The sequence below is a fragment of the Haemaphysalis longicornis genome, unplaced genomic scaffold, assembly GCF_048455015.1.
Source record: "Haemaphysalis longicornis isolate Haplotype H1 unplaced genomic scaffold, Haemaphysalis longicornis Haplotype H1 scaffold_6, whole genome shotgun sequence".
In the NCBI taxonomy this organism is placed as follows: domain Eukaryota; kingdom Metazoa; phylum Arthropoda; class Arachnida; order Ixodida; family Ixodidae; genus Haemaphysalis; species Haemaphysalis longicornis.
Window position 1 is genome coordinate 39,840,598 of NW_027526407.1, and position 25,859 is coordinate 39,866,456.

The 25,859-nt window shown below is 44.6% G+C and overlaps 1 protein-coding gene across 5 annotated transcripts in view; it reads left to right on the forward strand.

Moving 5' to 3' along the window:
* The window catches only part of LOC144142495 (5'-3' exonuclease PLD3-like), a 116,349-nt gene that overhangs the window by 83,291 nt on the left and 7,199 nt on the right, over positions 1-25,859 (forward strand). For 4 of the 5 annotated variants that reach the window (XM_077674043.1, XM_077674039.1, XM_077674040.1 and 1 more), the window contains exons 2-8: positions 14,228-14,496; positions 15,541-15,721; positions 18,654-18,777; positions 19,562-19,695; positions 20,988-21,188; positions 22,450-22,589; positions 25,565-25,724. In XM_077674043.1, coding sequence (XP_077530169.1) covers positions 14,228-14,496; positions 15,541-15,721; positions 18,654-18,777; positions 19,562-19,695; positions 20,988-21,188; positions 22,450-22,589; positions 25,565-25,724 — 1,209 coding nt within the window. Of the gene's footprint in view, positions 1-9,971; positions 10,254-14,227; positions 14,497-15,540; positions 15,722-18,653; positions 18,778-19,561; positions 19,696-20,987; positions 21,189-22,449; positions 22,590-25,564; positions 25,725-25,859 lie in introns of those variants that run through there. The other variant, XM_077674041.1, reaches the window with a different exon arrangement.

Below are 25,859 nucleotides of genomic sequence, written 5' to 3' on the forward strand. Positions count from 1 at the left end.
GAGTCAGCGTCTCCAGAGTAGGATCAACTTACCGCCACATGTTGCTAGTGCCGGAACAAAAGTTAGCCTAGTACGGGCTGCTTGACAACTGAACGTGACGCCACGTGAGTAGCTGAAGTGCACCCCGGCTCCCGAGAACTATGATGATGATGATAATGATTGAGCTTAATGGCGCAAGCCCAGCTTAGGGAAAAAAACGGTAAAAATGGTTAATAAATGTTGCGTAAAGCTAAATACTAACATCAGTCAGCAACACTATAGAAGTGATATTGATTGTTACTGAAAATTATCGCGTTATTCTACCGCGCTTGTTTTACCACGTTCGTTCATTAATTTGATTCAGAAGTTCGGAAATAATCGAGTTTTTTTTCTGGCACTCTTTTGGAACTATACAACTCGGTCAGTGCGCTCGTGAATAAATAATTGCCCAAATTGCAGTTCAACACGCATTTGCCATTTATTTTGCTGCCCTACCTTTTTCAATGGCAATAATTTACAGCTTCGCTACCCAGTGATTAGAGCGGAGATCAATGCCAATCATTTTTGCACTCGTTTGGTGTCGGCCTTGTTTCGGACTGCGCCGCTCTCAATACACTCGTAAATAAAGGACTGACAAATTGTAATCACAAGTTCATTTGTCATTGATTGCGCAGGACTATTTTTGTTAGTACTTACCAGCTTCGCTGTCCGATCATTTATGCCTCTCTTTTTTTCTCTCTTTCTTGCTTTTCCGGAAACAATTTCAGTCCGGAAACAATCTACAGTTCCGCGAAGGAAAGTCTGACATCCACCTCAATGCAGCCATACGGCTACAAAGGAAAGCTACACAGCTTCCTCAGAAACTTCGCAGTTGAAGAAAAATAGGACGAATTTTTCTTCAACTGCGAAGTTTCTGAGGAAGCTGTATAGCTTTCCTTTGTAGCCGTATGGCTGCATTGAGGTAGATGTCAAACTTTCCTTCGCAGAAACTTACTCCACCTTGCGGGTTTCCCCTAAATCTGGTCGATTATCTACAGTTCAATTTTGTACGTTCTGGCTCAATATATACGGTGACGGGACTTTCCAAAGTCCCGCAAAAGGGGTCATAAAGACAAAATACAAGTTTCGTTCATTAAAAAAAGCTACTTTGTCCCGATAACAATGGTACCAATTTTATCGCAAACGTTAAAGAAATAATCTAGGTATGAAAGAAAACAAATCAAGCAGTGTCGACGCCCCAGGCACTTTCCAGCGATTTCTCTGTGACGTCACAGAATCTTGTTTGTGCGATTGGTGGCCGCCGATCTGAAAGATTAGGTCATGATGGCTCGTAGGCTATCGTACCCTTCAATACGATAAACCCGAACTAGTGAACCTACACCGCACCAAGAAACGTGATAGAGCGATTGTTGTGGGTTCGCTGGTTAGGTTTTATCGTATTGAATGCTAACCTTCAGTTAACACACTGATAGCTATGTTTTTAGTTATGGCCCATATTACGTAACTCCTGCCTATGTTACGTCACTGTAGCGGGAAGTTTAAAAGTGTTTGAAATTTCCTTGCTTTTTTTTTCGGTTAGAAAAACGTATTTCGTGTCTGGAATTGGGCTGAGAGAGTTACCGAGGGCTACGACTTTCAAGGTGAACAAAGTTGCATTTTGTATTTATGTTCATTTAACCCTTTGATGACCAAAACGTTAATTTCTTGCTTAATATTTTGAAAACATTTTTATGGGCTAAAAGAACTTCCAACATCACAAATATGAAATCAGAAAAAAAATGTTCGTTCATTGGGGCGGGCACTATGACCCACTGGGCACTGGGAAACACTGGGCACTGGCTGCCCATATATCAGTTGGACAATAAAACTACCTTGATCAGCATTATTTATGGTTCAAGTGAAGACAATAACGTAAAGTTTGTATTGCTATCATTTGTATTAACAACGAAATTGCACAATTTCGCTTACCTGTCACTAGCCCAGTGAGTCCCCGGGATCGATTCGAGTGGACATGCTTAAAGGAGCCATGAAGAGAAAAGGCAACTTCGTTTTGCTTTGAAAGAACTAGGATTCAGTATCTCACTCAGATCCATTCCAGCCGCAAGAGATGCTTTCTAACGAAAAAAAATGCAATAGGTATTGAAACACTTTCAAATTTTGCGCCACAGTGACGCCTTATGGAGAAGAGTGACGTGACGTCATACGGGCCAGCACTAAAAACATAATTTTCAGTACGTTAACTGCACGTTAGCAGTCAAGTGATGCTTTCAAATGGAACTAGACGCCCCATTACTGTGGTCCAGTCATGTATCTTCGCGAACGGTCAGTTAGGCGGCCGCCAATCGCACAAACAAGGTTCTGTGACGTCATAGAAAAGTTGCGGGAAATTGGCTAGGGAGTCGCCGCGGCTTCACACCTTTTCTTTCATATCTCCGTTATTTGTTCGAAGATTGCGACGATATTGGTAGCATTGTTATCGGGACAACGCAGCCTTTCTAATAAACCCACCTTGCATTTTGTCTTCATGGCTCCTTTAAACAAGATTTTTTTTTAGCACACAAAAGTACGTGCTGCCCTCCCCCTTTTTTTAGTTTTTGAAGGTCCTGGGACATTTGTCTGTCTACAGATGGTGTTAGATGTCGAAAAAAACACGAATTGCGAGAAAAACATATTGTTCGAGATGTTACTCCTAAGCAACAAAAAAGTGAAATTTCCTTCGACCATGGAATTGCTGCTGACGCCCGCGCAGCCGCATATCTGCGTGACGTCTCGTTTGCTATGACGAGTTCAGAAACTGCCGTCTTTGCGAATGGGGGCAACACCAAAATGAAAATTAGCGGGCACCCATAATGACCAGTGCGGCACTTTTTTCCCCTTAAGTTTTTGTCCATCCTGCACAGCTTTGCGGGCTCTCTTCGTACACCTCCAACCAAGGCAATGCGCTATGAACACCGTGATCGCGGGTTGGCAACCTGAGTCAGCGGTGGCGCTGTACATGGTTGTTTTGGTATTCGTATTGCTTCAACAATGGACCCTATGCGAAATTGCTTGGTGATCTAGCAACACTGATGTAAACAAGACCGTCCGCCATATTGGTACGGGCGACGATCGCGAAGTCTCGCATTGTTCACTGTGGAAAAGTAGGTGACGGTAACGCGGTATGGCTCAAACTGGACTGCGTTTTTCGGGTCCCGACCACGGATTGTGGACGAAGGACTCGTCTGCGCTGCCGACTGTGTCTGAGGACTCACACCACTCGTGGTGCCGCGCCGAAGACCCATCCGAGCCCAGCGCAGCAGGCATGCCGCCTAGCCACCGAGCCGCATTGCTCGCCTTCATCGGTGCGGACAAACACGTGCGACTCGCAGTAAGTAAATCTTTGTTTTTTCCTTGACGCGAGTTAACCGGTATGAGCATTTGTACAGCACTTTGTTCACCGTTGTTTACCATGTAAATGCGTAGCGGGGACCCTGTTGCAGTAACCCTGAAAGAGGAAAGCGACAATCGCCAGACCGTACCGCTAGTGGGTGGATTAGGTATTTTCAAATGCTGTACATCGAATTTACGGGACGATTTTTGGCGAAGATGTTTACGGAAAGGTTGCGGCCGTTTTCCGTGACGGTCGTCCGCCCGTGCGTTTGCCGCAAAGCATTCGTGCTTTGCGGCGAAGTCAACTACAAAAGTGCACATGCGCCTTGAATTTTCGTTTTTGTGTGTGTTTTCATTATTTATTGCGCATGTCCTGCCGCAAAAATCTGTTTGTGCGTCTGGCTTGTCCTTTTTCGGCAGTGGGGTGGTTGTGGTAGCTTCTAAAGCGCATGTTTTGAGTGTGCCCGAACAGATAATACCGTAAAACCTCGTTAGCTTGAACTCACTGAACTAAATTTTTTTTTTTAAATTCGATGGGTCATCGGTATAGCCAGAATGTTTACCTGTTTATCTGGAAGGGTTTTGGAAGTGAGTTCCAGATAATCATAATATTGCTTGCTTAAGTTATGACGAACACGAATATGCAGGTACTGGTATCATTACCCACGGTGAGGTTCTCTTGAAAGTACATTAACAAATCATGCAGCGATACTTGCACGCTCGAACTTGAAAAACAATTTGGACATCATTGCTGTTTGAGGTGTAGATTATTGCCCTTGCAGCAGTGTTAAGCAAGACACCAAATCTGGTCATTTTGAGTCGAGATGTTCCTTGCGGCCACTGCTTTCTGCTCTGTACCTGTAGCATAAACTGTAGCGGACTAGTCCTGTTCTTCCCTGAGTGCTATTTACTGTTACTCTCTCTGTTCTTGCAGGTTGGACCTCATCCATGTGGTCAGCAGCTGCTTTCGCTCCCAGAGAAAAATTGACCGGCCCTATGTTGTGTGCCTCACCTCTGAGACGGACAGTGGGGCGATTGTGGAGGCAGCGTGCGAGTGCCCGGCGGGTTGCAGTGGAGCATGCAGTCACATCCTGGCAGCTGTACTCGTCCTCTTGCAAGCCCAAGGTTTTAAAGAGGCGCCACCGGAGCTTGCGTGCACAACTGCCACAACAGTGGGGACGTCTGAGACAGCAGGGCATCAAGCCAGCGAGTGTCCAAGACATTGACTGGAGAAGCCCGCAAGAAAATGGCCCCTCCCTTCCCTTGCCACGTCGAGTGGCGCACGTCGAGTGCAGGAGCAATGCGAGCAGCAATAAAGTGTCTTGCAAGCGCTCGGGAGAAAACTTGGTAGCCTTTGGAATGGGTTTTTTGCCTCAGTTTTGCTGGCCTCACCCCCCCCCCCCCCCCCCACACACACACACAGTAACAGAAACGAGGACTGGCATGTCACCTGGAGGGTCACCTATGAGCTACCAGCTAGCATTCAAGCAACATCACGCCATGGTCATCTCGCGAGCACGCAGAGGCTGGGCAATGTCGTGTTTACTAGACCGCTGCATGCAGGGGTGCGCGAATGCTGTTCCATTTATATCCACAGTTTGCTATATTGCACGCGCTATAAATCAGCGAAGTATTTTAATTTACTAGGATTTTCACTGTGGATACAAAAAAAGCAAAACCACTCAAGCTGATGCGCGGTGGACTGATGCAACTCAGGCCGTTTTTTTCTTTTTTTTTGATGAAAACTTGAACATTTCCTCACCTACCTACATCAATGGCCACTATCATTACGCCGGAGGCATGCATGCAGTATGTGACAAACTAGAGGAGTGAGTGTGTATTTTAGTCGCAAAATATTCGACAGTAAATACATCGCGGCTGAAATGACAATGGGCAACAAGTTAACTTGACGTAAACAAACCTGTCAGCCCGGCAAATCGGGAACCAAGTGCAGAAACTCGAATTTTCCAACGTCAGATCATCATAAAACAGTGTACGCCACTTCCGCAACGACAGGCGGTTAAATGCACCGAAAAGAAACTAACAACATACTCCGATACCGTGCGCGCCCGCCACAGAGGAAATTTTCAACCGCGCCGTGACGGCGTAGTGCGGCAAGAAAAGTGTACAGCCCTAGGTAAGATAAAGGCTCGTGTAGGGGCTAAGCGGTACCATTTAACAATGAAATGAAGCGGGCGTAGAGCCACAGGGACGAGTGAAGAAATAAAGCCTAATTTTGACAACGTGTGGTACTGTTTCCCCGCTCGAGCGCCGCTGTCAGTCATAAATAGGTGACGCACGCTCAGGCTTCATTTATAATACAAAGGCTGAACCACGGAACTCCAACGCAGCTGTATTTTTCATCCGGACAGCGACTACGAAATCCCGCGCTTAGCGAACCAATGACAAATACTCGCTCCCAGCGCAACGCGCTCAGCGTGTCACAAAGGTTGCTCGCGCCGGCGTAGTTCGCGTCAGAAAGTTCGTTCAAGAGCGTGGAACTTCACGTGCCTTTTCTCCATCTGGACCGGTATTTCCTCGTTGCGTGCACTGCGGCACGCAGCAATGCTACGGCATTGTAGTCCATCAACAAGTGCGGTCAATGCCCGCCTTCTATGTTTTGCTACTTGGTTTCGGTTTCAAACGACCGTACCAAAATGGCGGACCTAGTTACCGGAGTCGACGTGAGATGGCGGGGCGCATTTTGCATAGGTAGGGTGCCTCGATGCGCGCCCGCTCTGCGGAGGGTGGCGCCACTCTTTGAAGGGGTCGCCGCCGCCAAGACCGGTTCTCGGGAGGCGCCGCCGCCATTTTCTTGCATCCCGCCCCCGCCGACTCCCGCGCTAGGCGCGCGAAAAGCGGCGCTCTTCACAAAATCTCTTTGCAGAATGTCTGGGTGCTGCGTTCTCTTGTGTTCTAGCAGCGCTAAAAATCTCTGGAGCATGTTTCGTTTCCTAGAGACCCAAAAAGGCGGCTTCTGTGGACGGTGAAGATCAAGCGGGACAAGTGGCAGCCGACGAAGCATTCCTGCATATGCAGTGCAAGTACCCGGCTTCCAAGCAGTGCAAAATCTATTTGGGGCTATTGTAAGCTTGTCTGTGTGGCTGTTTCTCGATACCAGACGCACGGTTTTAGGTGTTTATGTTGGAGGTTTCATCATGCTTTTGCGGTATTTTTATATTTTGATCGATGCAAACGGACGTGGCCTCTTAAAGCGGGGGTCCGATATAAAACGTGTGGCGCTTTGCATCTTTAGTCATTTCACTTTGTATTACGAAATAATGCACTCGTTGTAAAAAGGTGTGCGACCTTTCTCAGTCCCGAAGCGTCACCCCGGCGCATCACGCTTACTTCCCCAAAAGCCCATTTTTTGGCAGTGTGAATGATATATCCCAAAGCGTAAAACTGCATGCGACGCGTTATGCTCGTGTTTCTCCGTGTTTTCTCAACTTAAGGTCTGTTATAAATCTTGTTGTGCGCAAAAATTATAATATTTAAGACATATATTGTCGCTTATCATGCCATAAAAGTAGCGCATGGAGGTGAAAAGAAATGTGTTAATTACACCTCTATTATGTGAATCATGTGGGGATGTGAGCCGATACGCGTGGATGCCGGTTTGTTTGATTGGCTTGATTTCACGTCATTTATTCTTATTTCTCGGGAGCAAAAGGCACCTATATTGACAATTTAGCGTGCAGGCTCACTTTGAAGGATCCTGTTTTGAACAAATCCGTGCAGATGGATGGAAGGAGCTGAAGCCAAATGCTGTGCTAACGCCTTTCCCAATCAGAGGTCGGCATTTACCATTTCATTCACTGCGTGTTTTCATATAAGTGCGTACATTACTTTAAAATCGGTCCAAAGCAGCGAAAGCCACTCGGAGACAGAACGCAGCCTGAGCCCACATCCAACAATGAAGAGGTGGACAACCCCGCTGAAAAGCTTCACGCATCATCAGACAGCGGAAATCCTCCCCGACTCAACTCACAAGAGACGCCATCGGTATCACAAGAGACGGTATCACAAGAGACGTCATCGGAAAACCTCCAACTCAACAGCCCAGGTGTCGAAGCTTTGAATGTCGAAATTCCAAACTCGACAAATAAAACTCTCACAGCTAGTGAGACACAGAGGGATTGAGCTGAGTTGAAAAAGCAGTTGGCAGACCTGGAAAGAAGATACACCGCACTTCAAGAACATCACACACATGCTGAGAACGCAATTCAAAACCTCAAAGAGCAAGTTCGAAAACATTCGAGCGTAATCATCATTACCTGTATTATAACTGCAGTGAAGTGTGTTTGTATCATTTTGTACATAATGTATTATGTATCAGCAGTGGAGGATGTCGTTCATCACTTTGTGCATAGTGTATTTTTGCTTCAAGGTATTAAATGATTTTCCTACATCCGTGTCAGCCTTTATGTTTAGATTGCAGTCCAAAGACGCTGGTTCGATTCTCGACCGCGGCGGCCGCTTTTCTGATGGAGACGAAAATACAAAACGCCCGTTTGTTCGAGATTTCGGCGCATGTTAAAGATTCCTAGGTGGTCAAAATTAATCCGTAGCCCTCCACTACGGCGCCTCATCACCTATGTAGCGTAGGCGCTTTAAACCTCACCAATCAATCAATCACGTTCAGATTGCACAGTGCATGCATGACACACTTTGCCGCCAGGCAATCCTATATATGTAAGTAGCGAATAATAGTTTCAGTGGCTGTAAGCGTGCCGGACATTCGCACTTGAATATGCAGCAGTTCCCTTCCTTCGTGTACTCCGCCTACTTTCTGCTATGTTTATATATAAACGCAACGACAGCAAGTTCACGGCGCCGGTATGACACGACGGCGTGAAGTTTTCCGCCGTGTCACCTATCGTAAAAAAAGAAAGGCATTCACCATACCTTCGCTTATCACCTCAAAATAGAGAATCCTTCACCAAAACCTTACTCTTCTGTTCATCTACGCTAGAAAAAGAATGTATATCAAAAGTAAAGCCAAATCAAGCCCCCACTGTTAGCGAGACCAGCACTATCAAGGCGCGTCACGCAGCAAACGCGCGCCCGCGCCTAGCGGATGCAAGAAAATGGCGGTCGCGCTAGCAGACGACGCGGTTGTCCTCACCCTCAGCGGAGCGCGCGTGCATCGAGGCACCCTATGCATAGGATCTATCGCTTTTGGTTCAACCACCACCAGCACCGCAGGCAAATAAACAGAAATATCTGGGCATAATATGGGTAAATGAAGGCGACACCTATCCAAAAGCGCACTAAAAGTATATAAGAATAAAAGGGCAAAGAAACGCCTCTATCATGAAACTCAGAGCACTATGGGGATGTAACAAATGTGAAGTAGAGGAACCTGGAAGGGTGTAATGGTGCCGGGCTACTTTTTAGAGTGCAGTACTGGGTCTCAAACCAGACATCCAAACAGGGCTAGAAGTGAATCAGAGGGCGTTAGGTCGACTGGCATTAGGAGCCCACAGTAACACGACAAATGAGGCAATTCAGAGAGACGTGGAATCGGCCCCAGGGCTACGTTATCTTTACGTGAAAAGCGCAGATAAGCAGTGAAAAAAAAAAAAAAGAAGAACCAAGTGGCTTAGGAGAAAGTTTATGTAACCTGGAAGCGCAGGGGAAACGATCAAGACAATCAAAAAGAAAGTAAAAGAATCAGAGTGCGTTGCTTTTTAAGCTCGCTAACAAAATTCCCGGGCCATATCTACTAATGTGAAACCTGGGGAGGGGCGAAGCACGCAGTACATGTATTCATTGCTCATTGGCGTTTTTGCCCCCGGAGATAAAAACGTTGGGGGAGTTTTGCAATAAAAGTCTCGTGTATTTAAAGCGCGAGGAGTTGGAAAACGAGTGGTGTGTTCTTTTAGTACGCGTTTTTCCCACAGAGATGAAACGTTCTAGCGCGAGGCGTTGGAAAACGACTGTCCCGGTGTGTTAGTACCGGTAGTACGACGACATGAGAGGAGTATGCGCGATTATATATGCGGGATATATGCGCGGTTATGCGCGAGCAGGTACATGAAGATGCGCGTTGCGGGAGGCAACCGAGAAGGAACGGGGAACCATGCGACATAAATGTACCCGACCAGTCCTCGAGATAGGCATCTGGCGGAATGGTTAAAGCAGTAGTGGCTAGTAACGGAAGGTTAGAATGCAGGCCTAGAGCCCTCCTTACTAATAAAGGCGCACGCGCGCGCGCACACACACACGCACACGCACGCACGCACGCGCACGCATACGCACGCGCACACACGCACACGCGCTCGTGCACGCGCACACGAACATATGCACGCACGCACGCACAGCATGTCCTACAATCCATGATGACCCGGAGTTCACAGGGTAGCGGTAACACTGAAAAAAGAAAAGCCGTAACAACACGAATAACTTAACGCTACCACCGATCGAACTAGTTCACTCTACACCTAACCAATGCGCCCATGGTGAAAAAAAAAGCTGGTATGTGTACGCGCTACTCGCACGCCGCGTAGAAACAAAATAATTTCGGTTCGCACGTCGCGTGCAAACTAATAACGATTGTTCGCATGGTGCGTGCGAATAGGGACATCTGTTTACAACGGTCCTGTCACTGTTCAAAGCAGCTGTTGCATCCGCGCTTACATGCGCCTGAACAGTGTTAAAAAGTGACAATAATATACGACTTCATCGTGTTTCTAGCTGAGTCACAGAAGCTCAATGCGCCGTATCTTGTGTCCGAAACGAGTGTCTTGTTGTGAGGAGACGACAACCGCGCGTTTTAGCACGTGGGTGTGACATCCGAGCTTTGTCAGCACTCTTGTCATCAGCGCATCAGTTCGTGTTGCCCTACCTGTCTGCAGCGCAGCTTCACAATGACTATCCCGAAGACTGAAGCGCATCAAAAGGTCGATTTCTGTTTTCGATTTATAGATCGCATTGTTTAGCTGCCAATTTCGGAACGGATTGATCTCGAAAAGTATAAAAAGTAGCTTGTGTCTCCAGCTTCGCTTCTACGACCTCCTCCCCCACCTCCTCACCTCCCGCCCCATAAAAAAATGCAAATGCGGGGGTGTAACGCGCCGTCTGAGTTTCTGAGGCGCAGGTGGGATCAGGATTGATTTCGACCACCTGGGGACCTTTAACGCGCGCCGAAATATCGGCACGCGGGCGTCTCCGCTCTTCGTCTCCGTCTGAAAAGCAGCCGCACCTCCCCCCTTTCCCTCACCTAAAAAAAAAAAAAAAAAATAAGCGTGGCAAATTAGTTAGCGTTGACCAAGCAACTCCAAAGGGGGTGAATATTTCAATGTCACTTCGTTTGCAAATCAACCATTATGGACTAAACATTCTCACACAGAAAATACCTGTTGATTGCATTAAACAACCCATGAAAAAAGTGGTTTAATTTTATCCTTGTCGTTTAATGACCAAACTGGTCAAAAAATGGTGACTACAAGTAAAGAAAACCGACTAAGTAAAGAAAACCGGCTAATTCCTGCTTTTGGCATAAAAAGTCGGGTCACATTATTTTCGTATTTTTCTCTGACTTGGGAGAGATTCGAGACATCCCAAGTCACAAAACCAAAATTTGTTGCAGAAGGTGTTTCCGCCGAATATGACCAAGAAAAAGTCAGCCGTAGCTCAAACAGCGCTAAAACAAAGTCTGGTATTGCTCGAACCTCACCTTCTTAAAGTGAATGTGCATCAAGCAACATAGCATTTGTTATCTCCAACCATTAATTGTATCCAAACATCTTAAAGTGAATGTACATCAAGCAACAATGCGTTCGTTATCTTCGATAGCGTTCGTTATCTCCAAATTGCATTCAAACGGGGTGTGCAGCAGCCGACCGATTTTTCGGACCTGGAGGAGAACGAAAAATAGTACGAATAAAAGAGCAGTAGGAAAAACTGGCGGTTCTTCGAGAAAGTCCAAAATATTGAGCAAGTCCAAATTTTCTGAGTCCGAAAAAGCGGTCGGCTACTGTATACTGAGTTGACTGCAGAGCACCAAGACACTTTCTCCGTTGGCTGCAACTTTAATGAGGAAATGCTTCGCCCATCTTCCCCGCAGTGACTTTTTCGAAACCAGCTAACCTTTTACAAAGACTGAGTTGCTTCAAAAATGTAAATACATGGCAGTCAGAACATTGCACGCGATGTTGATGTGCTTCTTGCTCTTTCGTGCTGTTGCCTGTTGCAGTGTCTCCTCAGAGTTGAAATTCTCAAGAAAGAAAATATATGAGCTTGAGAGCAGAACCTTGTGTTTTGTGATTACATGCCATGTGTATCATATATATTTGTTCCGATAACAAGAGAAGGAAGAAAACAATAGCAAGAAACCTTCGTGGCTAGACTGCTGTTTCATTTGCCGCATGCCGATATGCGATTTTAGACGCGATGTGCCTTTGGGGGAACACAATGCATCAAGTTTTTTTCGCATGTACGCGGGGCTGCTTTCAATGCAGATTCTAGAAACAGCTCGTAAGTAGTTGATTCTGGAGATGGGATTCTAACAGTGTCATTTCCGAAGTCAATAGCATAACCCCTGTGCCATGACTTTTTTTTTTTTTTTTTTTTTTTTTGAAGTATGAGTGCAAGCTTTCATTTCATCACCTGGAGATGGGTTTTTCTCGGTGGGTCGGTAAGGCCGAAACAGGCTGTTACTGGGGCTGGAGATCCATCAAGTGCCAAAAAATAAAGACAGCTGTCAGGCCCATACCCACTTGAGCACATAGTGATGTGACGGATTGGCCAAGAAAAGGCGGAAGCTGTGTGTCATGTGCCAGGAAAGCTGGCTGCCTATGTTTGAGTGTCAGGATTTTCATTGCGGAGGCTGGCAATGGTATCGTCTGTAGACTTGATGCTTTCCTTGGCTGTCTGTCGCACTGCTCAGATGCCATGAAGATGTGTTTTCGAGGTGAATTGTGTGGGAAAATTGTTCAGTCATAAAATATATACTTAGTCACAAGATTCTATTGCGGACTGATGTCGTGAAACAGGATAAAACTGCATTCGCATCGCATATCGCAAAGTGCCCTTGTTATGACTTCAGTATAATCTGAAGGAAAAAAAGGGGGTTGAGAAGAATGACATGGCAAAGACTAAACATGCTGTGGCAGCAAGCTGGTTTACTGTAACAAATGTCAAAACAAAATTTCCTTTTCATGTTAAATTAGTTTAGGGTGAGCGTCCGACGCAATGATTTCGAAACAAGTTTGAAGCATCCAAACTTGCTTCTTATTGCATGTATCGCACCGTGCATTATATTCCGAACTTTAAAAAAAAGAAAAAACAATGCAAGTTTGGTTGTTGACGCATTGCTTGTGTTTGGAGGTGTGAACAAATAACAAAATTGGTGTACTGTGTGGTATTCTGTTCTGAAGGAGCTTTAGTAATGATAGTGGCAACGCAGAATGTCTACACTTGCTGAAAATGTGTAAGAGAGGAGATTCTTTCACCCTTTTACCATTCCCCTCCGCTTTTAACCCGTTCCAATTGTCGTGAGCAAGCACACTTTTTAAGGGTGATAGTCTCTCTTGAGCTACGTGAACATGAAATTTTGGTCTGTCTGTCACTCAGTTCCGCCTCAAAGCCAAAGTAAAAGAATGCTTGAACACGAAGCATATATAAACAAGACCGTTCCAAATTACTAAAACTGCTGGCATTGCTCAAACATGTCCACATTATTCAGCCCAAGTTAATCTTAAGCATATTTAAGGCAAAATGCAAATACATAACAGAGGCAACCAGCATTACTTTATAGTTAGGGAAACACGTAAGATCAGTTTTTACAATAACAAATGAAAAAAAAATGCGTGATAAAAATGGTGTCGAAAAGAGGGGTGATGAAAGCAAACAATAAAATGAAACGTGTAAGCTCAAGCTGCTTCAAACGCAGCAAAAACAAGAGGTCCCAATAAGCTGGCGTGCAAGCAGTGTGGATGCGGAAAACCCAAATTGAATTGAGGAAATCTCCGTTGCATTCATCATAGGGGGACCTAAATAGGGAGGGAGAGTGTGAAAGGTTGGTGGGAGATAGAGAGGGGAGAGGCAGTTACGTGGCAAGTGCAGTACTTCCGACAACATTTGTAGTGAAGCAAGCAGATACATTTATGGTGGTAACTTCGCACACAAAAGAATGGGGACACGACAAAATAAAAAATAAAAACACGAAGACCAGCACAGATGCTTTCAATACTGCTCTGGTTGTCGTGTCTCTCTTTCGCTGTGTCCCCGTCTAGTGCGCGCAAAGCTGCCGTCATGAACGCAAACCAACTACCCTGCATTTCCATGTTATTGCAAGCAGATGCGCGACCAACTTTTTAAGTGCAGAGCACTTTAGGGGCTTGCCTTGTCGTCGTATCTCGCTGTAATGCTTGATGTCAAGCGACTGCTGGAATCAGGTGGTGCAGTGAGATAATGGACCCAAGTAGAGCCCAGTGTACCTGTTACAGGGCATCCCGCTGAGGCTTCGAAAGCCAAGCGGTTTAAATAGTGATAACCGTTCGAAACTCGTGAACTGCTGGATTTTGTTTAGCGCAAACAAAACTGCCGGTACATTTGAGGCAAAAAATACGTGATTGACCCGCAGCAAGGCACGTGTGGAAGGATAAGCAAGCACAAAAAGAACAGAACTCCCGTTGGTGCTGACTCAGGCAAGGGGTGCGCGAGCACAGCGGAGGCGGGAAATTTATTGGGTGGTAGCACTGAGTGGATAGCAGCGCCACAGCCCATTATGGCGAATCACTGCTCTGCACTTCCGACAGCTTTCATGTTGAGTGGAACGGCTTCTTTTTTTTTTTGAAGAATACTTGCTTCTTTAGCATTGGCAAGTCTAATCGGTTGAAGCACGCTTTAAACGGCGTTGTTGTCGTTGCAGACGGTGCTGGACAGTGCGGGCAAGCTGGACTTTGGGGAGTTTGAGCTGCAGCTGTTCGACAGCCGGTACATGAACAAGCAGCGGCAGCAGCAGCCAGCCAAGGAGAAGAAGCTGGGCTGGCTGCGGCCCTCGTGCATCCCCATATCCATCATCCTGCTCCTCATCGTCCTCGTCGTGCTCTTCCCGCTCCTGGGCCACTCGCGCGACTCCGGCCTCGCGACCCAGCAGGGGAGGAACGCTGCAGCTGTCAACTGCCTCAACTCGTGCTCGTAGGCCTTTTTTTTTTCCCTCTTCTCAACGTCATTTCTTGAGAGAGAAAAAACATGTTTTAAAGTGAAAGCTTTCTTATTGGGACCGATGGCGTCCTGTCAAAAAAAAACAATGCATGACCGAAAAGCTCTGCTAAGATCTCTGGACACACGGCGCGTGCGTGAAACGGTCTTCCATTTTTTCAAAATGGTTACTTGAAAATCGCCCTAAAAGGAACAGCTGAATGAATTCCCAAATTCCCAAAGGTTAGTAGTTCTTTCAAATTATACCGCTGTCATACGGTGAATCCATTGTCATTCAAAGTGAATGACATTAGTTGTTAATGACATTCGGTTCAGCCATGCGGGACTACAACATGGCAAAACAAATGTCATTTGACAGTGATAGCGGCGATGGTTAGCGAGCTCGCAAAACCACAAAATTATATTTCAAGTGCATCTAGAATGTTTTCACACAATGTGTTTTTAAAAACATAACAAAGGATTATTTTTTTTAAGTAAAAGTAAGGAAATCTCCACTTTAGGTGACATTAGTAGACATCACAAGCTGAGACTAGTCCGCAAAAAATGCGTATTAGGGCAGCGAACGCACTGGGAACGAGATTTTCTTTTTTGTTAGTACTTGTTTGCCTTTCTTTATTTGAACCAACACGAAGAGGAAAATATGGGTTTACTGGCAGATTTTAGAAACAGCCTTCTTTGGTTTATTACTAAATTTTCTTGTCTAGTGAAGCGCCACTCCTGCCGAGGCTACGCATTTGGCCGCTAACTGAGGTTCGGGACCTCAGTTAGCCGCTAAATGTCATTCGGTATTCTCATGTAGCGCTGAATTAATGACATTTAGAGTGAATGACATTTTCTTTAAATGTCATTAGGTGTGCCAAGGTTGTGTAAACAAGGTTGTGTAAACAAGGTTGTGTGTTGTCTTCATGGCCTCTTTATGATGAAACATAAAGTTGAAGTTTAATAGTTTATCTTTGAAAAGTTCAATTGGCTATGGCAAAGTACTAATGCTTCACTGCAATGCCCTTCTTTTTGCCTTAGGTTTACCCTGGTTGAAAGCATCCCGGAGAACCTGACCTTCTCAAGCGGATCTCCAACGCACGTGAGCACTTTCGAAGGCTGGAAGACGCTGCTTCAGCTGGCAAAGGAAGAAATCAAGATTGCGTCCTTTTACTGGACGCTTCGAGGGAGCGACATATACGAGGACCCGTCTGCATGGCAGGTGGGAAGCACGTCAGCAAAGTTTTCTTGCAAAGTTGTCGAACTGGCACCTGAAAGAAATGGCTTGTATGCGCATGCTCTTCAAATCGGCTTTGCCAGGTTACCGAACATACCCACTGATTTTCGTTCATTTTGCTATGCCCACTCTTTCACTCACTGACTGGCACACTGACTATCACTAATACCCGTGCCACATGTACATGAAAAATGACATTAAGTGTTTAAGGCCTTAAGGTACTGAATGACATTATTTGGGCGGGCCGCGCTACACGTGAAAACGCAAAGGCATTAAATGCGTTAGGCATGATGGTGATAATGACCGAAAAGAGAAATGCGCTCATATTTTAGAAGTTTTTAACGTGGAGAAAGAAGTCTTATACAAAGGTTAAAAATGTTTGTTGTGAGAGAAAATGTTATGAGAAATAGTGTTTTCTAAAAAATAATATGAGCCGTTTCTAAAAGTGGCTTCATCAGCTGCCGTCGCCTGCCAGCGGTAGCTAAATCTGAAAAATTCAAAACGACCAGTAACACGATGTTTTGCCTTTTTTCACTGTTTTAGTGAACCTCTTCTTCTTCAGAAATTCTCCCCAAAGAGTGCAAAAAAAATCATCTTATTTTGAAGTTCAGCTATGTTTTTGTGTCAATACTCTGGTGCTGAGAGTTTCGTTCGGTTCTTTTGGTGCTCATCGCGTTCGAGAGTAGGCAGATTGAAAGAGTTTGGGAAGGCGAATGAGTTGTATGAAACTCCTGAAACCAAAAATGACATTAGAGCGAATGGCATCAGATTGTTCGTGTAGCAGTGAATTAATGGCATTAAAACTTAAGGCATTTAGCACTTAATGTCATTTTTCATGTACGTGAGGCACGGGTATTACTGTCTTTCACTCCACTTTGCCCACTTTTGCACTCACTCACTCTGCTCACACTCTTACTCACTCACTGAGCTCACTTATTTACTCACTACTACATAAACTATCACTAGGCTTGTTCATTTTTGGGTAAAATCCAATTTTACCTGGTTTTTACACCCCGAACATGTTTCAGCAGAATCGGGCTAAGCCCGATTTCTCCCCGAATGGACATTTTCAAAGTCGCGATCTGCACAATCGTGCGCTGACGGTCCGCTGTTCTCAACCAGTACTTGGTGGAAGCAAGCCCCGGGCCACAAACACTACTTTCAAACTCATTGAGTATTGGCATGACTTTACCGCTCGCTACTGCAGGCTGGCAAATGCGGCACTAACATTGTTGTGCCTACCTAATGGAATCTGCGATGTCGAGAGAACTTTCTCTTGGCTGAGATACATTCAACGACCGGACAGGTTTCGAATGGAGACCGACATGTTGCGCATGGAGATGATAACGTATGTAAACAGGGATGTGTAAAAAATCCATGACCAGCGTTTTGTGAATAAAATGTTTTATTTCTTGGAGGTTATGAATGCTGTTTACGGTCATCATTACTGATTCATTTCAAACAAACGCGAAATTTTGGAGAGCATTTGCAAGAAAACCATGATGTGTGCCCCGAGTATCAGCTCAATTTTAACGCCTTAAACTTGAGAAGCTCATGATACCTTCTGATAAGATGAACTGAGTTTATCACTTAACACAACTCTAGATTTAGTCCGAAAAAACTGAAATTTTGCAATGTTTTTATGAAAAAGCCGATTTTTCCCCGTTTATAAGTTTAAAAAATAGCACCTGATTGTTACCCCCCCCCCCCCCCCTGAATTTAAAAAAAAATATAAAACTTGAAAATGAACAATCCAACCATCTCTCTCTCTCTCTCTCACTTCACTTTGTCCACTCATTGTTCTCACTTACTCACTCACTCACTAACATGTGGACGATCACTTACTGTCTTCAACCACACTCACTCTCTGCACCCCCTCCTCATCCAATTGCGTGTGATCGTAAAAGTACGAGGAGAAAACGGGTGTGTTTATTCATGGCGGCCTTCCCGCATCCTCACTCGAGAAGCATTCAGCGTGCGCACCGTTTTCCACAACTTTTTTGGTTCCACAACGTAGTTTTGGCTTTGCTTAGACAAAGGCCCCATCCAGGTGTTAGGCTGTAACTCTAATTTGCAATGAGAAACATAACCTGTAACCGAAAAAAAGCTTCTTTCCATCGCAAAGTGTCGGAGGAGCAATGATGAAGTGGCTTTTCGTTTGTTTATTTATATATGCGCCAATCCCATCGGCGGTTTTTGCAGGAAGGGCGTGAATATAAAATTTCAGATAAATGCGCAATAAAGACGCATACATGGCAATAGAAAGGAAAGAATAACGTTAACGGAATGTGATCATTTTAAAGCTTCTAGCTGAGACCAAGAAGAGGACAAAAACATGAGTCGACAAAAGTTGCTAGTAGAAAATAAATGCGGCGGCTTTAATAATGGTTGGCACATTAGCGTATGCATTACAAAACACAACATTAATAAGAAAGCCTTCAATGTGGCTGAGTAGTTCAAGTGAGAGTTGATTTATGTAAAGACCAGGAAAACACGGAACAAGAATCGTCGGGGTATTTGCCCCTGTCTTGAATTCAGTATTCAATATTGCTTAAGCACAGCTATACACAGAACAGTAGAATATGGTTACATGATACGTAGCTGGGTACAATATACGCACAAACACACAAATGAGAATGAAGTAAATGTTTCCGCTTGCATAATAATAGGTTCATTTTTAACCATTGTTGAAAATCTCGCTTATTCTGTAGTGCTATAAATATTCGGGTCATGTTTTTTCCATTCATTACTTGCCAACGAAAAAGTGGACACTTTTGATGATCAAGCAAGTTGTTAAGAGAGCACTGAGGTTTCGCGCCTCAATTTCTGGAACATTTAGCACTTCCGAGAATGTTGCAGTTTTTTAGTCCTCACAATTCTTTAATAACCTGTGTTGTTGCTTTCGTCCTTGCCCTAGGGGGAAGAAATCTTTAGGGAAATCGTCGCAGCCGGCAAAAACCGCTCCATCGACATCAAAGTTGCACAAAACATGCCCACGGAAAAACAACCCAACCTGGACACTGAGGACCTTGTGAAGGAGGGTGAGTTGCATCGAAATGAAATTATTCTGCATAAACAGTAAACGCAATCTTGTACAATCAGGGGTGTATTTCGTCGTTCTTTAATTAAGGGGGACGCTTGTCTTACAAAAACTTCTTTTGATTTTCAAGTAAACACTGTGAAACGTGTCAGTCTTGCTGCTTTTTTTCCCACTGGTTTCAAATGTGCCATTACTTTTTTAGTTAGTCAATTAGTTCCGAAGATAATTAGAGACATGTAATTAGCCATTTTTGGAGGAACAATAGACAAAACAGTGTTGGTCGTAGAAGTGTAATCTTTATATTTTCTAATACTATGAACTCTAGTGAACGCAATAAGAACGTGGTTGTTTGATGTAATGCTTAAAAGTAGTTTTACAGCTCATTAAACTTTGGTGTTTGAAATAGGCGTTCCAAATGGGCCCTGGCCACTGCTGCCACCAAATTGTAATGAGATGTAAAATTACTTCCAAGCATTACATAAAAAAAACACTTTCTTATTGCATTCACTATGGTTTATAGTATCAGAAAATATAAAGATTGCAGTTTTATGACTAACACTGTTTTCTCTATTGTTCCTCCAAAAATGGCTTATTATCTCTAATTATCCGGGGAACTAATTGGCTGGCTAAAAATATAATGGCATATTTGAAATCAGTGAGAAAAAAGCAGCAGGACTGGCAAGTTTCCCAGAGTTTACTTAAAAACTAAAAAAATTGTTTAAAAGAAACAATTTGCAGTGCCCAACTACCAGGTGAAGTTACAAGTTTTTCCGTTTTGCCTTCAGGTATTGCGACTGTCAGAAGCGTTGACTTCACACGCCTTATGAAGGCTGGGGTGCTTCACACCAAGTTTTGGATTGTGGACAATGAGCACATCTACATCGGCAGTGCCAACATGGATTGGAGGTCTCTGACACAGGTTAGATCTACTTTGTTACGCCTTTTTGGCAGCTTGCATTTTCTTTATTCGCTAAATAACTAACTTTCTTTTTGTAAATACATCCCAGCAATGTTGTATGTTTGACAGGGCTAAATGGAATCCCAATATGCACGTTGCATATGCACATCATTGCAAAATGGCAAATAAAAGCATAGGAATATGCTAGAACACTTCAAAAGTTTTCACCTGTGATAATTTGTTCTTGCTCAAGTCTTCATGGTGACAGGCACTTTTAAATGTAAAAAAAATGTAATTGTATTGGCATGTTTTCGCAAGGTATCCTCAGATTTGTAACAATAGGCGCTGTTGGAGAAGACATTTATAAAACCAACATGCTGGTCAGAATTTTTAGAGGAACACCAAGTCTGTGCCAATTGTTGAACTGTTGCAAAATACTCTGCCAAGACATTTGGGTTGATGATATTGCATTGTAAGAACTCCGACATGTTCACAGATTATGAGTAGTGCAGACGTAAATGTAACAATTCCCATCTCGCGTTATGTGTGTAAGCTCTGCAATTTTTCATACCTTTCACGTAGGTGTAATTTAAATCTTTTGTATTGTTAATACCATTGTCAATACTATTTTTAACTTCTAGCCTCATAATTTTTTTGTGCGGTTTCGAGCCTTTTCGAAGCATACGTGTATCTGCATATATATTCAATCCAACCAAACTTCTTTTGTCTCAGTGGTGTGTACACTAACTATATGTGGGTTCATGCTGAAGTATCTTGTGCGAAACCCCTGCGATTGTTTCTGACATTCAAACGATAGTTAAACAAATTTAGTGCTGACAACTTGTTGAAAAGTGCCACGCCAACATTGTACTTTGGCATAACTAACTGGAGAAGGCATGTTCAAGTTGCCTTTCTCTAGCATCCAAAGGAACCACTTAGCTTCCTAGAAGATAGGAGTAGAAAAATTGAAGTCTACAAGTCGCAATCTGGAGGAACTTGGCACATTAGCCACTCTTGGAGTGTGGCAGCAGGAAACGAGTGGTGGTGCTGAACTCCTGTCAACAGAGATCAAAAATTTCATTCTTCCTCGGTTAAATGGACCATGAAGACGAAATACAACTCCGTTCAATTTGAAAGAGCTACCGTTTAGTAACTCAATCAGGTCTACATCTGCCCCCTTATTAAAGAAGAGGAAATGGATGTCGAACAAGTTACCTAAGTTTTGGGGGGGCAAGCAGGGACAAACGTGTCCTCAATCTGCAATATCGTCCTTCCCAGTGAAGCAAGCCCTGAATCGTGTTGTCTCGTCGCAGGTGAAGGAGCTGGGGGCGGTGATCTTGAATTGTGGCTGCCTGGCTAAGGACCTGGACAAGGTCTTCCAAGTGTACTGGGACCTTGGCCTTCCCAACGCCACCATCCCGGCACACTGGCCAGCCGACCTCAGCACCGACATCAATGTCGAGACGCCCGCACGCGTCGACTTTAACGGGACGTGGACAGAAGCATACTTCTCGGTGAGTTGTGTTGACACCCTGGGAAGCTTCCAGAAGAGCTCGAGGGGAGGGCAAAATGTTGCTCGATAGTTTAAAACCCGCTTTTACGGCTATGTTTTGGAGTGGCATGTCTCCATTGTGTTTATTAAAATGTCCCCTGGGCATGGTTTATGGTGATTCAACAGCAGTTCTCGGTGGCTCAAGTTCATGGCTGTCTAGCAGCTCTCACTTCAAGATTTGAAACATCTGCATGTAGGAAGACTTGAAATGCAGTGCGAAATAGTACCGTATTTATTCGAGTATAAGGTGAGGTTTTGTTTTTCAAGATCCGTAGTCTCAAAGTCATGCACCGCCTTCTATTCTAAACTGCACCCTTGCCTTATAATCGAATAAATACGGTAGCTGCTGATTCAGGAGCGGAAGTCTTAAGGTGGAGTACAACTCCTAGCAAAACTTTTTTTTTTTAAGAGAAACTTTATTCCATAAAACACGAAATATGTACAGAACACTGTTTGGACCGATAGCTGCAAAGGCTAGTGGCCGGCCCAATATGAAATTACAAGCACTTCACAGCAATTCACAAGCAATTAAGCGGCAGAGCGTGAAGTGCTCTAGAAAAATTGAAATGTACACAAGACTGTGTGTCATACAACTTTAATTATACATGTTCACAGATACACACAACAAATCCAGAGAAAAATGACACTAAAAAGAAGGTTCATATAACAAGAGTTTCAGATAAAATTTCACTAGACTTGTGATGCTCTTCAGTGGTCACTTTAAAATTTCTTTCTCTTTTCACCTCTATTGGAAGGTGGTTCCATATTTTGACTCCACTGAACTCGATCAGGTGTTTACCATATACATTGTTACATTTGGGAAGGTTGAAATTGAAATTGGAGGCTTGCCTTGTACTACGATAGGGTAAGGTGAAAAGGTTTAACAAAACAGGAAAATTGGGTTTTATTACATTGTTGATCAAGAGCGAAATTTTGTAGTTGCGCAAGGACCAAAACGACAGTACGTGATTATCACGAAAAACGTTGCTCCTGGAAAGACCTCTTATGCGTGTTACTTTCACGGAGTCTTAGGCAGATCATTGCTGATTTTGGCACTAGCAATGGTATGTGTGTGACCCCATTTCACAGCAGATCATTATGGTGTAATTATCTTATCTTATCTAGTCATTACGTGATGGCCATGTATTCACTGAACTTCAGCATTTAGAACGTGGAAGGACCAGGCTGAAGAGATGTTTTGCATTGTCTTGGGCGTTGTGCAGAGCTCGCCACCGCCATTCTGCCCTGACGGCCGCGCGGGAGACATCGACAGCATCCTCGACGTCATCGCCAACGCGCAGGAGTTCATCCACATTGCGGTCATGGACTACCTGCCCGTCTCCCTCTACACCCACCCGACACTGTGAGTGTCTCATGTGGCTGGGTTTTTAAAGACGATGGTCTTTCTTGGGCTACCTAAACACAGAAATTTTGGTCTGTCTGTATGTCTGTCTGTCTGTGACTCGATTCAGCCACCCGGCCAAAGTGAAACAGAAGCTGCGCAATAGTCTTATATACTCGCAGCCAAATCTAAACGTTGAAGTCCGGTGTTAGTGTTCACACTTGTCAACATTGTTGAACAAGAACAAAACATTATGCAAATATAAGGCAGCAAATCAATACATAAGCAACATTTGAAGCGTTCCTTTATTAAGAAATTTAGAGATGCTTGGTTTTTGCGATAGCAAATGAAATACTAAAAAAAAATTTATTCCTTTGCCTGCTGTTTCCCACGCCACTATAACTTCTGGTGGCATCTTAAGAAATCAAACAGCAACAGTAATGAAAGGTTCCACTAGATAGGTTCCACGTTCCACTTGGAACGCATGTGGAGTAGGGCAACGTGATTCTATAAACATTGTAGTAGGGTGCCTCAATTCACGCGCGTCTCCGCTGTACGGCAGCGCTGGCATCGATGCACCCAACTTCGAGCAGTGGAACGCAGTAAATTTAAATTGACTTGAGCAAACCTCTAGCGTGTTATCTTGGGAGGAATGAGATGGGAGAGGAACAGCATGAGAGGTGAGCGGGAAAGGGAAAGGAGGCATTTACTTGGCATGGGCACCAGTCGACTATCGTCTTCTGTTGACATTTGCAATGAAAGGAGCAGACACGTGGCCATTTTTTGCAGTGTCTTCTTCTTGCTCCTCACAATAAGCTGGTCCTCTTGTTCTTGTTCCTGCCGTGTTCCTCACACAGTGGCACAAGTGTGTTGTGTGTGTGCGTCGTATCTCTCCCTGATTGGTTTGTCGGGGCATTTGAACACACAACACCTATCAAAGCATGGCGGGTTGAGTCGAAGAGGTGGTGTTTTACAAACTTTGTAATGCCTGCACTACACGGCAACTTTTGATTGACAGTTGAATGCCCAGTTACAAGTGCGCGCTGTGTATTTTCAGTGGGGCACTCGATAGACAATTGGTTCGAAGGCCTTCGGAAGGCCTTTGAAACAACCGTACAGCACAGGTGCCACTTACTTATTCACAGGCGAGTTGTGAGGTGTGCCGGTTATGTGTAGGCTTTCCTGCTATACAGTCTAGTCCGCTTGTAACAATATCCAAGTGCCATAGAAATGTCATCGTTTTAGCCAATAATTGTTATAAGCGGGTTGCAAAAAAAAAAAAAAAAAAAGACGAAACAGAGCTCGAACCATTTTATTCGCATGCAAGCAAGGTTGTACTACTATGTACTTATTTGCGGAAAAGAAGTTATAGTCAGTCAGCTTCGTTTGCCGCACGCCAGTCTAGTGCATATCTTTTTCAAGAGCACCCATAAGTGATTCACCTATAAGTGATTCACCTAAGTGATTCACCTTGGTGGAAACGAAGTCCCCAAGGGACTGTGTCATGCGTTGGGCCTCCTGCGAATACACTACCTGAGTAGGCTGCCCAACCATGTCGTCAGATTCATCACTGTCACCACTGTCCGCAGCACGTATCCACGCAATGATCGCCTCCTCAATGAGGCTATCAAATGTTTTCAAAACGTTGGCCCTGATATCCCTTCTGCAGGAAAACGGAGGCAGTAGGAGAGGGCAAAATATAGGCGGTCGGGGAAGAGGCACCTAGTCAAATTCAAAGCAGTGCACATGGTGCGCATGTGACATAACAAGTGAACACGCGACCAAGTGGCTTCGCGATCTCATGCGTGGGCGTGAGGGTGATACCAAAGCGGCGGCGCCGGGATGGGGTTCGGAAGAAAAACTGCTCCCCTCCTTCTCTAGCTTTCTCATAAGCAGCGCCGTCAACTCGTTTTTTGAGCGGTGGAAGGGATGAGAGGCGCATCGCGGCTTGCAGTGCATGCCTTCGGCGCGGAGAGCCGGCGACAGCTTGCATTTTGCGCACTTGCTGGAACCGGATTCAATCGTTACATCCGATATCGCGGCACTGGAGCATTGTAATGAGTGGTTTATTTTACCGTAGAAAGCATACAAAAGTGGGTGGTGCCATAGTTGTTCATCGCTATACCCGATATCTTCTTATAAACGGTATCATTATAAGTGGACTTGACTGTATTTTCTTTCCCTGCCTCATTTGAGGTAGGTCTGGTATATCTGAGGTGGCTTGGGCGGGAAGAAAGTTGTGAAGACATTTCTTGGCTGCAATATACGACTCAGCTTTGGTTGGACCTGTGAATGGACACCAATGCAAAGATCATTGTTGTGAGGCATTTGCACGTGTGCGCAATCACCGGACAGGAACGATGATTCGAAGGGTGTTTTACGGTGATAAATTTTGAATCACTGAGGATCAGTGGTAAACGCGGCGAGGAGTTCAAAGAGGAGAAAATTTGCATTGGCTCAGCCCTCCTGTTGCTCAAAAGCATAATTCGCAGGTGCAAGTTTGCTATGCTAAGATGTTTGTTTACATTGCGACGAGGGGCCACTGAAGAAAATTTCTGCGGCTCGGAACGTTCGCTGGCAAAGAAGGAAAATAACATTGCTTGATGCTGTAACTTTGGGTGTGATGGTCATTGTATAGAAATTATCATTGCTTCTTTTAGGGCAACCTACTTGTAGCTTTGTGCTGTTTACTCTATGTGTGCCCGCCACTTGCTCCTACCATATAGCCTGTAAGAGGCACCTAATTTCAACTTTGTCGTATACCTGCTTGATGTCTACACTTGTGCAAGCTACTGCTGCCCTATATTTTTTATTTCTTTTTGCTATTTATGTTCAACTACTGTCTTTCTTTGTGTGGGCATTTCGAACTTTTCCCAAGTACGGCAATGGGTCCCAAGTCATGTAAAAGTTTCTTTTGTGGGTTTTTCCCAGGTCTTACAATGCTGCAATTGCAAGCCGTTAATGTGCATTGTGTTGGCGTCCATTTTTGTGCCCAGGTTCTGGCCACGCATCGACGACGCCCTGAGGTCCGCGGCCATCGAGCGCGGGATTGAGGTCCACCTTCTCATCAGCCACTGGAACCACACTCACCACGCCATGATCAACTACTTGCAGTCACTTTCGGTGATTCGGTCACGCTACGTCAACATACACGTGGTACGTGCGATTAGTGACCTCGTTTACTCACCCTGCATATCAAAAACACAGCAGTCAAGCACTCGTGGTTGCAGTTAAAGAAACCCTGCAACACTCTTTGAGCAGTGCAAGTAAAATTGCACGACGTTTAGATTG